Raw genomic sequence first — 15224 nt, 5'->3', positions numbered from 1 at the left:
AAGGTCTTGTAAGACAGGGAACATACACTATTAAAACTTAGCATTTTCTTAGCTGAAGCAGAACAGATTTTAGTATTTCATAAGCCTTCCAAGAGTTCACTTGGTATCTACAGAGACAAACATACATGAGCCTTTTATAGTGTATTTGGAGCAGCACCATGTTCTGAAACAGTACTCACAGAGCCTCTCCTTGCACAGCACAGGGTCACTGGGTTCACTGGGCTCACTCTCACCAGCCTTGTTCACAGCTCTTACACGGAATGAATATTCTTGTTTTTCCATAAGCCCTTTAAGGAAGTGTTCAGTTGTGGGAACTCCTTCAGCCACTCTCACCCACTCGTCTGTTCCAGTCTTTAATAGTTCAATGACATAAGATTCAATCTTTGCCCCTCCATCATGTTCTGGCTTTGTCCAGCTCAGAGATAATGACGTCTTGCCAACATCTTTCACAGTTGGCTTTCCAGGAGGCCATGGTGGATCTAGACAGGAGTCCAATATTAATTACATGATCGAAAGGAAATTTATTTTTTTTTTTGTTAAATTAAACCATTAAAAATGTGTTTATTATACCAATTGGGTCTTTCACTAAGATTGGCTCTGTTTCCTTGCTTGGTTTTCCAGGTCCTGCAAGATTCTCTGCCAAGACACGGAACTTATATTTCTTCTTATTCGTAAGACCTTTAACTCTGGAAATAAAAATTAAGTTTGATTAAACCAAATCTACACATTAACTTGTGCCTAAAACGTTATTCTCTCTACTCATTGTACTAGAGTTGGAAAATCTGAAAATACCCAAATAACTGCTAATGTTGTTTTATGAAATTGTGAACATTCAAAATAGGTATATTGTCAACAGTAAAATTGTGCACCATGACACGGAAAGCAATGTTTTGAGAGCCATCTTGCATTTTTTCCATTTTTCATGGTTGTTAGTTAATATAAGTATCAGGAGAAAAAAGTTCTAGGGTTTTGACAAATTGATACTTGAGATGGGTATGTCTGCTATTTTAGAATATCTTATGAATAATCACATAGGATAGAAGTTATTAAGTATACATTAAAAAAGAGATAATTTACTCTTTTCTAAAGACATTCTTCTTTAAAATTAATTATCAAAAAAAGCATGTCACCAGATGCTCGTGAGACCCCACTTGGAGTACTGTATGCAGTTCTGGTGTCCTCAACATATGAAGGACATGGAGCTGTTGGAGCAAGTCCAGAGGAGGGCCACGAGGATGATCAGGGGGTTCGAGCACCTCCCTTATGAAGACAGGCTGAGAAAGCTGGGGCTGCTCAGCTTGGAGAAGAGATGGCTGCGTGGAGACCTCATAGTAGCCTTCCGGTATCAGAAGGGGGCCTACAGGGATGCTGGGGAGGGACTCTTCATCAGGGACTGTAGCAACAGGACAAGGGGTAATGGGTTTAAACTTAAACAGGGGAAGTTCAGGTTAGATAGAAGGATGAAATTCTTTACTGTGAGGATGGTGAGGTGCTGGAACAGGTTTCCCAAAGAAGTGGTAAATGCTCCATCCCTGGCAGTGTTCAAGGCCAGGTTGGACAGAGCCTTGGGCAACATGGTCTAGGGTGAGGTGTCCCTGCCCGTAGCAGGGGGTTGGAACTAGATGATCTTAAAGACCTTTTCAACCTGAACCATTTTATGATTCTGTGACACTGTGATTCTGTTTTAGTTGGATCTAAACTTATGGAAGCAAGGAAAAAAGATCAAGGACAACATAAAACTTGTTTAAAAGGCTCCTGTTACATTTTTGTCTCTGTGACCTATTTCAGACTGAGATGACTATAGTCTTACTTGAATGTTGTATCTTTCACTGGCATTTTATTGCATTTTATCCATTTATCCTGCTCAGGATCATATCTTTCAACCCAGTAGCCAGTTATGGGGCTGCCACCATCTTCATCTGGTTCATTCCATGTTAGGGTGACTGAGTCTTTAGTGACCTCTGTAGGCTTGAGACCTGTGGGAGGGCCTGGTGGATCTGTATAAAATAATAAAAAACAAAACAAAAACCAAAACCATCACTATATGCTTTCTTCTGCTTCCCGCCCCCCCCCCCAAAAAAAAAGAAAAAAAAGTAAAAATTTAACAATTTAATTAACTAACCAAATGAATATTTTGCAATGATGGGGCTACACTCTACTGGCTCCCCAATACCATACATGTTCTCAGCACTGACTCGGAACACATATTCTTTACGAGGAGTTAAATTGGTAGCTCTGAAATTTGTATCCTTTATAGTTGATGACAACTTGTGCCATATTTCACTGTCTGTAGCTCTTTTCTCAAGGACATAGTTGGTAATTTTAGAACCCCCATCATCTCGTGGAGGATTCCATGTCAGAAGACAGGATTCATTTGTGATTTCTGATACATCAAATGCAGCCGGCGGCCCAGGTTTATCTGTAGAGGACAAGATGTGAATGTTAATCTTCTGTTTGCATACCTCAGTACATTACTAATGATTTTTATAAACAACGTAAAATACATGCATACCAAGAACATTAACTTCAACAACAGCAGTAGCACGTCCACTGGAATTTACAGCTTCTATAATATAGGTTCCACTGTCACTCCTCTTGCTTTCTGTAATAGTGACTGTAGAATGATTAGGTTTGGTTTCAATGGTGATTCTGTCATCAGGCCTCAAAATTTTGTCAGCTTTGGTCCAAGTAATCTGGGGCTCAGGCTTTCCAATTACTTTAGCTGGCAGCTCAATTTTAGTTCCAGCTTTCACCGTAAGTCCAGCAAGAAGCTTCACATCCAAGAAAATTTCTGGAGCCTCTGATTTAGGAGAGAATAAAATCATTGTTATAGAAACACTATTTCAGAGATTAGTAAAATAAAGCAACTATTGTAATTCAGTGATTGAAGTAATTACCTTTTGCATCAATGGCTTGAATATCATCTGTTGGCTTACTTGGCTTGCTAGCACCTATTCTGTTCAAAGCCTTAACCCGATATGCATACCATTCTCCTTCCTTGAGTTTTGTTACTTCCATCCTGTTTGTTTAAAAATAAATAAAAAAATCCAGATATTTAAAGTGGTAAGGATACACAGTTAGTTGAAAAGATATATTTTCTTATGTTAATTTACTTACTTTGTTTCAAGAACAGGTTCTCCACATGTCTCCCACTTGTCTGTGCCACGTTGGGATTTCTCTACCAGATAACCTTTAATGCGGGCACCACCATCATATTTAGGAGGCTCCCATGTTAGGAAGATCCCTTTTGATGTTGGATTCCTCCATTTAACATTCTCTGGTGGATCGGGCACCGCTGTTAAAGATTAAAAACATACGCGGTCGTAGAAACCAGTCCAAAGAAGGGATTTTTTTTACATTTTATTTTAAAGTAAATCAACAATATTTCAGAAACAGAAAGTCAGCAGCAATGTGAAACAGTTGACTTACTTGCTGGTGCTGACATATTTACTGGTTCATCAATATATGCAGGTTCTCCTGGGCCACATTTATTGCATGCGGAAACTCTGAATAAATATTCTTTTCCTTGGATGAGGTCGGGTACAGTGAACTCTTGGTCAACAACATGATCCATAACCTAGAGAGAAGGAAGATTCCAGTGTGTTTCTAAAATATATTTCTAAAGAGCAGTAACCAAAATAAGACATAAAATTCAGTAGCACACGTGGAAACAATATGGCAAATAGAAAATGAAATGAGAAAGAATGAACTTACTTTGCTCCATGTTTTCCGGCTTACTTCACGTTTTTCAATTATATAGCCAGTAACTGGACTTCCACCATCATCTTCTGGAGGTTCCCATGACAACTGTACTGTGTTCTTGATTACATCTAAAACTTTAAGTTCTCTTGGTGCACTTGGACGAGCTAGAAATCATAGAAATTATATTAATTGTTTTGTAATCAGAATTTGATAGACGATATCTATGTAATCTATCTGCCAGAAGATTTACTCTTCTCAGCCATGCTTTCTTAAACAGCAAAGTTGGACACTGAAAACCAGAAAAGAGGTTTTTTTTGAGGATGGATTTCTAGGTTTTAGTGATATTTTAATATACTTGGTCTACTGAAAGTTGTGTGATTTCACATTATTAACCTAATTAGATTTTAGCAATACAAATATTGAATCTTATTGCTAGAATATATACTTGTCTGCTTACCAATGACATTAACATTAATTTCTCCTGAAACAGATGACACAGGGTTTTCTAATGTTAAGGAATAAATTCCCTTGTCTGGACGTTCACTTGGAGTAATAACAAGTTCTGCAAAGGAGCCAGTTGTCTTCATTGTTACACGATCACCCTCTTCTAAGACTTGGTCACCAAAAGACCATGTGGCAGTTGGCACAGGGTAGCCAGTGATAGGAACACGGATTTTGATTGGCTCTGGAACAATAACTTCCAGTCCATCTTTAAAGGCACTCAGGTCCATTGTAGGTCCAACTGGAAAAAGCAGAAAATTGATTTAGTGAAATATTTTCAGATATTCTGAACATGGCTAATTTTATTTATTTTATTTTTTCCAGGTGAGTAGCTCCAGAGAGGAGCCTCCAACACCAGAGCGAGGGGAAACACAGCATGCAGGAGCCTCAATTCTGAGCGGTGAGAGCCACCGAGGGAGCCACAAGTCCTTGACAGCCTTTGCGCAGGAGCTGGCAGCTCCGCTGACACGAGCAGTGACTCTCGGGGGCGGTGCCAGAGACAGAAGGAAGGACAGAACCAGCATTAGTGGAGAAAACACGCCCCAGATGCACGGCAAGCAGAGCAGTTTGGGTGCCAGCCGTTTCGAGCGGAATGGGGAGTGGTCAGCTCAGGGACAGGGCCCTATCTGGGAGCTCTGCTCTGGCTGCCCCGGCAGTGCCTGCATCGGCACCAGACAGAGCCGATGTGAGGGGAGGCTGCAGCACAGACCTCGGAGTGTAGAAAGTGCCTCGACTTGTCCCTTGAGGCGAGGGTGCACAATGGACAGGGCAGCACTCGGTGCACCCTGGTGGAGGACATCCTGCATCAGAGGCTGAGCTGCCAGAGACTATCAGGAGACTAAGATAAGCGGGGCTGAGAGGGAGCCGGACTGCTTGCTCCAGGCCCAAACTGCACAAAGTGGAGTACTGTGTAGAGTTCTAGTGTCCTCAACACATGAAGGACATGGAGCTGTTGGAGCAAGTCCAGAGGAGGGCCACAAGTATGATCAGGGGGCTCGAGCACCTCCCTTACGAAGACAGGCTGAGAAAGCTGGGGCTGCTCAGCCTGGAGAAGAGATGGCTGCGTGGAGACCTCAGAGCAGCCTTCCGGTATCTGAAGGGGGCCTACAAGGATGCTGGGGAGGGACTCTTCATCAGGGACTGTAGTGGTAGGACAAGGGGTAATGGGTTTAAACTTAAACAGGGGAAGTTCAGGTTAGATAGAAGGAAGAAGTTCTTTACAGTGAGGATGGTGAGGTGCTGGAGCAGGTTTCCCAAAGAAGTGGTAAATGCTCCATCCCTGGCAGTGTTCAAGGCCAGGTTGGACAGAGCCTTGGGCAACATGGTCTAGGGTGAGGTGTCCCTGCCCATGGCAGGGAGGTTGAAACTAGATGATCTTAAGGGCTTTTCCAACCCTAACTATTCTATGATTCTATGATGCTAATGACAGCTGTTCTGAGAGACTGACGTTCACTGTATCTCAACCTGCAGGTTGAAGTAGTCTGGGCCCAGCTGTGGCTTATCGCTCCCTGTATCTCCTGGCTATACGATTTTTATATTAGAGATATGTGAGCTCAGGCAGCTTATCAAGCTTATCTAGCATTATCAAATAGGAGATCTAGTTTACCCTTTAAAATAAAAACATTTATATTGATTCTGTTTGTTTTTTGGCTTCTCTGCTTTTCTCTCCTTCTGTTACCTCCCACCTTCCACAAAGCTAGATTAGGAGACAAAAGGTCATACCTTGCTCTTTCTAATAGGAACCTAATAGGTCTGTCTCTAATAGTACAGCTAATTATCTGCATAATTCATAACAGAGAAGAAACAGCTCAGAATCTCAAAAGCCTAAGGATCTTTATACTAGTTTGCACAGCAGTTATTTGGTGAAAATATACATATTACGCACAAGATGCACTTTACTTTTGTGTCTTATCTGATTAATTATCTTTAATAAATAGCATATGGCTTACCAAAAGTATCGTCTGCGGTTAATGGCCCAATAGCCTCCGCTGGGTCAGACACACCAGCTGCATTTTCTGCTGAGACTCTGTAGTAATAACTGGATCCTGGTTTCAATCCAGTTACCTAGCAAACACAATAATTTTGTAACTCATATTAAAGACGATCTGCACATTTTGATGACTTTGTTGATGAACAGAATATCTTACCTTAAAAGTAAGAGCAGGTACTAATTTTGGGTTACAGCGAATCCACTTGTCTGTTCCTTCTTCTTGCCTTTCAACAATATAGCCTAAGACTGGACTTCCTCCATCATCGAGAGGAGGTTCCCATGTGAGTTGCACTGATGACTTAGTTTGATCTGAATGATCAAGGTTAATGGGAGGACTTGGTCTCTCTGAAAATAATTTGAGAGAAATATGTTTTTTGCAACTTATAATGGATCATGGGTTTGCATATCAGCTGTCTATACCTTAAAGTACTATTTTTAAAACAATTGTATAGCTTTTTTCTAAAAAAATTTTTTTTTTTTTTTTTACTTGGTTGGATTCTAATTTCAGAGAAAAAATACTTGGAGTTCTTTCTGAACCAAATGGTGCACACATAATATAAAAACAGCCAAAATGTCCCTGTGTCATAATGCAGTCGCAGTCAGTGCTTGCATACTTACTGATTGGGTCCATAATTTTTACTGCACGTGTAGCAGGACTTGGTTTGCCAACTCCAACCATGTTTTGAGCTCTTACTCTGAAGAAATATTCTTCGTTTTCCACAACATCAGTCAGGACGGCTGACAGTTCATCAGCTCCAGTGGTCATAGTTGGCTCCCATTTGATGGAAGCTCTGTTACGCAGTTCAATAACGTAGCCAGTAATTGGAGATCCTCCATCATACTCAGGTGGTTCCCAGGTAAGTGTAGCTCCAAACCTGTTCACATCGGTAACTTCTACATTCTGAGGAGGTCCAGGAACATCTGCATTATATTTTAGGGGGGGAAAGGAAGTACAAATTATGTGGGTTTTACCTACTGTTAGAGTTTGTACTGCTTTTCTTACACTGTTACCAAACATGGAGTTTTTCATAACTACTGCTCACCAAATTTGCTCTTAGCTTCCACAGGTGTATCTGTTTCCACAGGCTCACCAGTGCCCACTCTGTTCCGTGCGCTAACACGGAAGAGGTACTCAACTCCTCCTTTTTGTAACCCGGTAACAGTGTATTCACAATTTTCGGCACGATCAGTGACCATAATCCAGGTTTTGCGCTTGATATCACGTCTTTCCACAACATAGCCTATTATTTTACTTCCACCATCACTTTCTGGTTCTTGCCAGGCAAGGCCAACTTCACCATCATAAATTTCAGTGACTTCCAAGTTTCTAACTGGACCTGGAACATCTAGAAAAAATATTACAATATTTTAGGGCATTGCATTTCTATTTTGTTTTCCTTTTTTCTCTGGCTTAAATAAATGTAAGCAAGGTTTTAATAGTAGGAATATTTACCAATGACCTCTACGTTGATGAATGCTTCTGCCTGGCCATGTTTGTTTCGAAGTATAACCTTGTACCTTCCCTTATCTGATTTCTTTGCTTCATAAATTTTGAAGGTAGTACAGTCAGTTGTTGTATCAACAGTTGTTGTGGGCAGATTTTCTTCCCCTTTCAACCATTCAGCTTCTGCTTTTGGGTAGGCATCATATGGAACAGTCATAGTTAAAGGCTTCCCAACATCAACCACAAGGTTTTGATCACCAGTCTTGATTCTAGGTGCAGCTAAGGTAGATGAATGTGACAAATAAGTACTTACATATTTTTTTTCTTAAAAGATGTAGGTTTTAGTCAGCAAAGATGCTAACATAGAAAATTAAAGGAGCTGTTGTATGAATTCTGAGCAAGTCCTTAATATGCTTATTGGATTGCTCCAGAGAAATAAATTCAGGCTGGTTGCCATGTACTGTGTCCTCCTATAAAAGGAGGATCACTGGTCTGATCCTGTAAAATAGAAAAATGAGGAATTAAATGTTTTATATGAGTGAAGTGAGTAGGCCAAATAATTTTTATGGTTTAGATTTGCAGCGACCTAATGAAAAGGTTCTGTTTCCTTTAAACTGAAGTTCATGCTCTTGGTATAGACACTGAAAAGTGACCTATAACTTTGCTCAACATTCAGATCAGGGTAGAAGAATAGAAAATGTTTGTTGCCTGAATTAGAATTCATACAGTTTACAGACTTGCATCTCAGCCTGTTTGTGTATTCTTTTTAATTCAACTCTTTGAAAGAACAAAAATCAATTTAGTTAATTCACTAACCTAAGATTTTATAAAAGAAACACAAAACAAGCATCTTACCAGCTAATTCAAGCTTAGCTCTAGCTTCCTTATCTTTGGCAATAAATCTGTATTCCCCTTGGTCACGGGGCTTTATATCGCACACCTGCAGCCTGTGGACCTTCCCTTCACTCATCATCTGATGTTTGTCACCTTGGACAATAATCATGTTGTTTCTCAACCACTTGACCTCCACACCATCTTTGTTCAACTCAGCCATGAAGATAACATCTGTACCAGGAGGTTCATAAACATCTTGTGGTGGTCGGATGATCTCAACAGGGATTTCTGAAATAAATGTCAATTCATTTGATTATTTATGTGTTGTTTCTATTATGATTAAATAATGAAGGAATAAATCCTATTCAATTTTACACATACCTTCAACAAAAAGTCTTGCCCTAGATTTCCTGTCATCTACTCCACAGGAATATTCACACTCATCATCTAGTCTGCAGTCTTTAATGATTAATCTGTGCAGATTTCCATCCTTTTCAAATTGGTATCTTTATGGGGGAATAAGTAAGCAGTATTTTAGTTTCCAAACAAGGTAACAAAATAAGCATATCTAGCATATTAACAGGCATAATAAAATGTACATACTTTTTGCCTTCTTTTATCTCTCTTCCATTTCTGTACCATCTTACACTGGCTTTCTCTTTGGAAAGCTGGCATGTAAAGACAGCATCATCAAATTCTGTGACGGTCTGGTCCCGGAGATGTTCAATGAAGTCTGCTGGTGCTTCTGTGATGAGAAGCTCTGCAACGGATTTGTCTTGTCCAGCAGTGACAGTGTATTCACCTTCATCTATAAACCCACAGTCTTTAATGATGAGTGAGTGTTTGTATTTATCAATTTTGTACAAAATGCGCTTGTTGAATGTGATCTCTTCACCATTTTTTGTCCATTTGAGGGTTGCATTAAGGCGATTGACTTTACACCAGAATGTGACAGTTTTCTTTTCCATCGTCTCAATGTCTTCAAGGGGCTCAACAATTCTGAGATCCTCCTCTGTTAACAGAAAAACCCCAAAGTGATTAATTTACATCCTCATGATCCTGGTGTGAAATTGAATGTAAGATGATTAAATAATTTTAATTTAATTTTAAATTTCATTTAAAACAGTGCAAGTTATTTACCTAATACGGTTAAGGCAGCAAAGCTTTTGACATGTTCACCTCTCTGGTTTGACAGTGAGATGGTATAGGTAGCTTGATCTTTCAGCTGTGCATCTCTGATTCTGAGAGTGTAAACTAAATCCTTATGGACAATAATGTATTTTGCACTATCAAATATTGCCTCATCATTTTTGTACCACTTCTCTTTGGCACCTTCTTTATTGACTTCACAGTTGAAGATAATTTCTTGACCCTCATTAACTTCTTGGTCCTTAAGGGGAGTTATAATCCTGAGTTTTTCTGAAATTGAGGAAATAAATAGAAGAAAAAGAACACCATGTAGTATAAGGAATTCAACAAAATATGCACCTGCACATTGATAAAATAAAGCTTACCAATCACTGTTAAGCGTACTGTAGCTTTAGCTTCGCCAACCATGACAGTATACTTTCCTGCATCTCCTAGAATAGAGTCTTTAACTACAAGTGTTCTCTTTTTGCCATCTGAAATGATGTCGTACTTATCACCAGGCTCCAGGACTGTGTCACCCCTCAGCCACTGTACTGTAATTGCCTCTTTGGATACTGAACAGACAAATTCAGCTTTGTCTCCTTCAAGAACCTCAAGATTTTGTGGTCTGGTAAGAAAATCTGCTGTAAGTTCTGAAAGAAAATATTTTTGTAGATATATATTAATTTATTTTTTCACTTATGAAAAGAATAAACTAAGTTGTGTACTCTTACTGTTTGTTTTACTTTGTTTGTTTGTTCAGAAAACAAGGCCACCAAAGTAACTCTCTTACCATGTACAGTAAGTTTTCCTGTTGTACTAGAGCTTGGGAGCTTGCAAGTGTATTTGCCAGCATCCTCAGGATGAGCATTATGTATGAGAAGAATTCTCTTTCGGCCATCAGAAATGTGTTCAAATCTAGCACCATCAGGCACCTCCTCATCTCCTTTAAACCAAGCAACTTCGGCATTAGGCTTTGATACTTCACAGATCAATTTTACAGTGTCGTTTTCATTCACTTCAAGATCAGGAAGATTTTTTGTGAAAACAGCCTCTTCCTCTGCAACAAGAATTTTGAAAGATGATTAAAGCCTTGCATCAAACCCCCTTTTTTTCTTGTTCATAGATTAGATTCTAAAACACTGTGCTTACCTATCACTGTAAGTAGACCTGAAGTTCGAGCTGTTTTTGCTTCACAGGCATATTCGGCTTCATCATCAAAGGCACATTTATTGACAACAAGAATGTGTTCTGCTCCTTTGGAAATTATGTCATACTTTTTGCCTTTTCTAATTTCAATGCCATCTTTAAACCACTTCACCTGTTTCAGAACAAATAAACATGGTCATTAATATTAACATACTCAGCATAGATTTCAGTTGTATGTTCATTTGTAATAACATAATAAAGTTGTCAGTTTAAAATAAAAGCACTAGTTGAAGAGTGATGCAGATTAGAAAGTATTATCATTATTGACCTTGACACCTGGACGGGAAATTTCACATTCAAACCGAGCAGATTCTTTTTCTTTTACTTCAAGATCAGTCAGGGGTTTCAGGAACTCAAGACGGATAGCTGTAAGAGAAAAGAAAATTTTTAGTAGAGGAAACTCTCCAGTAGAGAACAATAAATTGCTGACATTGATATTATTGTCAGTCATAGACACTAACATATAATGTTTATAGCACTTAAACATTTTGCAGAAAATTGTTAATGACTTACGTTCTACATTGAGGAAACAGGATGTCTTAAAATCCTTAGTTTTACAAGTATATGTTTTTGCATCATCCAGTGTGCAGCCGTGGATAATGAGTTTTCTGACCCTGCCATCAGAAATTATATCATACTTCTTCGTTTTATGAATTTCTTCACCATTTTTGAACCATTGAACTTGTGCATTTTCCCTGGAAACTTCACATTCCAGTATTGCAGTGGCCTCTTCTTCAACAGTCTGGTCCTCAAGAGGTTTGGTAAATTCAACTGGGGGTTCTAAAAGAAACAGATAGATTTTTTGATAGAAAAGATCTAAACTATAGCCAACCCTCTGCTAGTAGCGAATTGTCTCATACAACAGTACTAATTTTCTTTGCCTGAATAATCAGAAAGGCTCTTAGATGTCTCTGCTGAAGGTGTTGTGGGTTTTTTTTAAATTATTTTTAATGCCCAGACATGCTCATTTGATTTAGCTAATTTTCTTATTTTCAGCCTACTGTAAGGTTAGACTGAATAATATCCTTGTCCATGGGGTTTTTACTCACAAATTATCACAAAGCCTTGCAACTCAATGTCTTTAACTGAACTATAGCCATGTGATCTCAGTGACTCTGAAGTTATACTCCAAACTTAAGGAGTAATTTCCTTGAATTACTGTATCAGTTAGAAGTGTTTGGAGTTTTTGACTTAGCCATACATAGCTTGCAAGCAGTGCAAGTGGGTATACAGTCGATGTTATGTCATTTGACTGATGATGTAGCTGTCCTCTCATATATTTCTGGATACTCCAAAGAACAGAAAAAAGGCATGGGGAGCCATAAAGGTCAGTTTTTGCAGGCCATCTTGAGGCCAATTGGACATTCAAGTCTGCAGTAAAGCCCTGGAAATCCTAATGAACTGATTCATCTGCCAGGTCTAACACATTTCCCCCTTTCCTCAGCTCTTCCGTGAAGCATAAACATTGTAAGTAAGTGGCTCTTTCAATCAGAAGAATTATCTGTCAGTCAAATACTGTATGTATGATCATACTAATTTGATATATGGTGTATATTAACATCCTATGCCAGGGTGAATCATGAATGGACCATTAACAATTACTATGATATAATTAAAATGACTGACTTACTTACTTACCTTTCACAAAAAGATTTGCTTGAGTTCTGAAATCTTTTGCTGTCAGTGATACCTCTCCTGCATCTGTTAACTTGACATCTCTTAGGATAAGTGTGTGAACTCTCCCTTCAGCACGTGTCACGACCTTATAAAGTACATAAAAAAACGTTTTGTAAGTATTGGCAAGAAATATTTAATAAATATTTAATGAAATAGTGTTGCTATTTATAGTTATCTGTGGAGTTTGGTTTACTTTTGTGTGAAATTTTAGTAATTTCCTTTTGTACATACTAGATATATGTCAAGACAGAAATGCTTTGAGGATTTTGAGAATCATTTCTGGTTTGTCTTTTCACTTACAAAAAATTGCAATTTTAATTTTCCCTATGTTTTAGGTTATTTGTGTCCTTGTATTAGAAAACTTGAGTATACTATAAAAGTTCAAAATGAGGTTGACTTGAGATCTTGTTTATTGTGAACAGCTACTAATAAATGCCAATATAAGTAAATTTATGGGAAAAAGTTCATGTTACTCCTGGCTACATCTAAAGTAAAAACTCTTAGATATATAAAGAAATTTGGAACCCTCCTTGTACTCTCTTTTGTAAATGCCAAATTGACTTTCTATTACTAAATTTTGGTAGAAATTTCTGCCTAAAAATAAAACCCCCAAACATTTCTGTGTTGACCTATTGCTGAAACTGCATCTCAAATTTGAGTCTGAGTTGGGCTAGTCTTACACAAACATCTCTTTTCTCCAGGAGTGGACTTGGAGGCTCCAAGAACACACCCTGCATTGCAACCATGAAAAGGGTTGCCACTCATTCATCCCATAAATTTTAACATAGCTTTTGAGGAATTCTATTTATTTATTTTCAAAGATGTGCATGATCACATAGTATATGCTGGTTTAGAAAACTAAAGGGGAAAAGTGAGCTTCTGCTAAGGAGCAAGCAAAAAGGATTGTTACTTTTGAGAAGGCAGTCCCTCTAGCTTCAGAGGGAAGGAAGGAACTAAGTGGCTGTTCTTCCTCATTGTGTTCCTGAAACCTAGCTCTAGTGAATGCTTATTTGCAAGAGATTGAGGTGAAGCCCGGTACATATTTGACCAAGACAGACAGTAAAGATAAACAAAAAAGTCATTTCAATAGAAGTTACAGCTGAATGCCAGCCACAGAGGTAAAATAATGGTTTGAATTAAAACCAGCTGAAATTAGACACTTGTACAATTAAATTAAATTGATTCTTGACAACTGTAGCAGAAGTGTTTCAAGAGGCTGTTTTAAATGAGCAGAAAGTGATACATCAAGTAAAAATATGGTTTACTCTGAATTTCTTCTTGATAAAATTTCAGCTGAAGTCAATTGGCAGTTTTGACTGTCAATATAAACTGAATGAAAATCTGGATGGTTTTGTTCATGTAATTAAGACAATAGCTCAGACAGATAAGGAAAAAATAATGTTCCATCATACAGAATATTGAACATATAATGTTTATCTTGCAAGGCAGAAATAACTATCATGCCATGGCACTGATCAATAGCTTTCTACATTTTTATTCCTAGACTCAGAAGTGATTACCTTGACTTATTACATGTCATCTGCTGAGTTTAAATTTTGTTTATCTGCCCTTAAATACTGTAATAGGGTCACCTATCAGCATGATCAATTTTTCTTTTCCTATTTCTCTATTCTATTTTTTTAATTTAATATTTTTTATTTAGGCAAATTTGGAGAAGCTCAGGAAGATCGAGTAATACCTGAAAATAATACATTAAAAATTTAATTTAACAGGAAAAAAAAAAAGTACCAAAGTATTATTAGCAGGATTATTGCAAGTTCTGAAACTCTGCTAGGTCATGTAATGCCTTGAAAGTTTGCTTTGTCTGAGGTTACCAATTTGTATTATTTCTCTTGGCCTAGCACGTGAAAAAGAAGTCTTAAAACCAGTTATATACATTCATGTTTCATGTTTCTTAATGTGTTTCTTTATGTATTTCTCCTACTATTATCTTGAAACTGACTGCATTCCAGGCTGTTCAGATCTCAGAGTTAAGAGCCAGCACTTGATGAAGGGTTAAAAATAGCTAGTGAGAAGTGCTTGACAAGCAAATCTGCCCAGAAATTTATCTGGAGAGCCAGAACAAATGCCTGAAATGGAATTTGATTCCTCTTAATCCCCTTATATGCAGAACTGGACTGCAACTCAGAATTCAGGAGAAATAAAGCATTTCCTGATAGTACCTTTCAAAATCCTCTCAGTGTAAGTACAATTTACCTGAACAAAAATAATACAGTAATCTTGACAGAATCAGGCACAAAATCACCATTGTAATTACTGATATTTTGGAACCTTTATTTCCCTTTGTACAACAAACACAGTATTCTCCAGAATAGTATAATTTCAGGAGAAAAAAAAGATGCTATATCTGATTTAGTGAGGATTTACTATTTGGCACAACGGCACTACTGTATGTATGTACGCAACAACTGTGCCTTAATACTTCTGGTTAAAAGAGTAAATAATGGAAAGAGAGTTGAAAGAAAGGAAGGAGGAAAAAGGAAGTTTAGTTTCTTTACCTTTTCATCAGGCTCCAGTTTCTTTCCTTGCAGGAACCACTCTACTGGAATTCCCTCATAAGAGAGTTCGCAATCGAAGGTTGCTGATTCCCCAGCTGTCACTGTTACATCCTTGAGGGGTCTCAGCAAGCCAATTACTCGAGCTTGGTAAGAAGACATCATTTTCAAATTAGTCTCTTCTACCCAAGAGAGAGCTGCTGCCCTTACGTACTAATCTCCA

The 15224-nt window shown here is 38.2% G+C and overlaps 1 protein-coding gene across 1 annotated transcript in view; it reads right to left on the bottom strand.

The window, feature by feature from the left end:
- Nucleotides 1–15224, bottom strand: part of LOC104410297 (titin-like) — a 114772-nt gene that overhangs the window by 82108 nt on the left and 17440 nt on the right. Inside the window, exons 27-52 of the mRNA XM_010020419.1 lie at nt 15005–15147; nt 12447–12570; nt 11322–11588; nt 11077–11174; nt 10752–10920; nt 10393–10659; nt 9986–10252; nt 9612–9890; nt 9075–9483; nt 8853–8977; nt 8493–8759; nt 7647–7916; nt 7237–7539; nt 6812–7114; nt 6351–6538; nt 6153–6267; nt 4160–4444; nt 3715–3866; nt 3430–3577; nt 3118–3295; nt 2898–3019; nt 2513–2800; nt 2123–2419; nt 1811–1997; nt 571–686; nt 180–479 (exon numbers count right to left, since the gene is read on the bottom strand). Of these exons, the coding sequence (XP_010018721.1) occupies nt 180–479; nt 571–686; nt 1811–1997; nt 2123–2419; nt 2513–2800; nt 2898–3019; nt 3118–3295; nt 3430–3577; nt 3715–3866; nt 4160–4444; nt 6153–6267; nt 6351–6538; nt 6812–7114; nt 7237–7539; nt 7647–7916; nt 8493–8759; nt 8853–8977; nt 9075–9483; nt 9612–9890; nt 9986–10252; nt 10393–10659; nt 10752–10920; nt 11077–11174; nt 11322–11588; nt 12447–12570; nt 15005–15147 (5667 nt within the window). The remainder of the gene's footprint in view (nt 1–179; nt 480–570; nt 687–1810; nt 1998–2122; nt 2420–2512; nt 2801–2897; nt 3020–3117; nt 3296–3429; nt 3578–3714; nt 3867–4159; nt 4445–6152; nt 6268–6350; nt 6539–6811; nt 7115–7236; nt 7540–7646; nt 7917–8492; nt 8760–8852; nt 8978–9074; nt 9484–9611; nt 9891–9985; nt 10253–10392; nt 10660–10751; nt 10921–11076; nt 11175–11321; nt 11589–12446; nt 12571–15004; nt 15148–15224) is intronic.

The sequence above is a fragment of the Nestor notabilis genome, unplaced genomic scaffold (genome assembly GCF_000696875.1).
Source record: "Nestor notabilis isolate BGI_N333 unplaced genomic scaffold, ASM69687v1 scaffold7658, whole genome shotgun sequence".
In the NCBI taxonomy this organism is placed as follows: Eukaryota; Metazoa; Chordata; class Aves; order Psittaciformes; family Psittacidae; genus Nestor; species Nestor notabilis.
The sequence above is the reverse complement of the archived record's forward strand: the minus strand, read 5'-3'. Positions and strand labels throughout refer to the sequence as shown.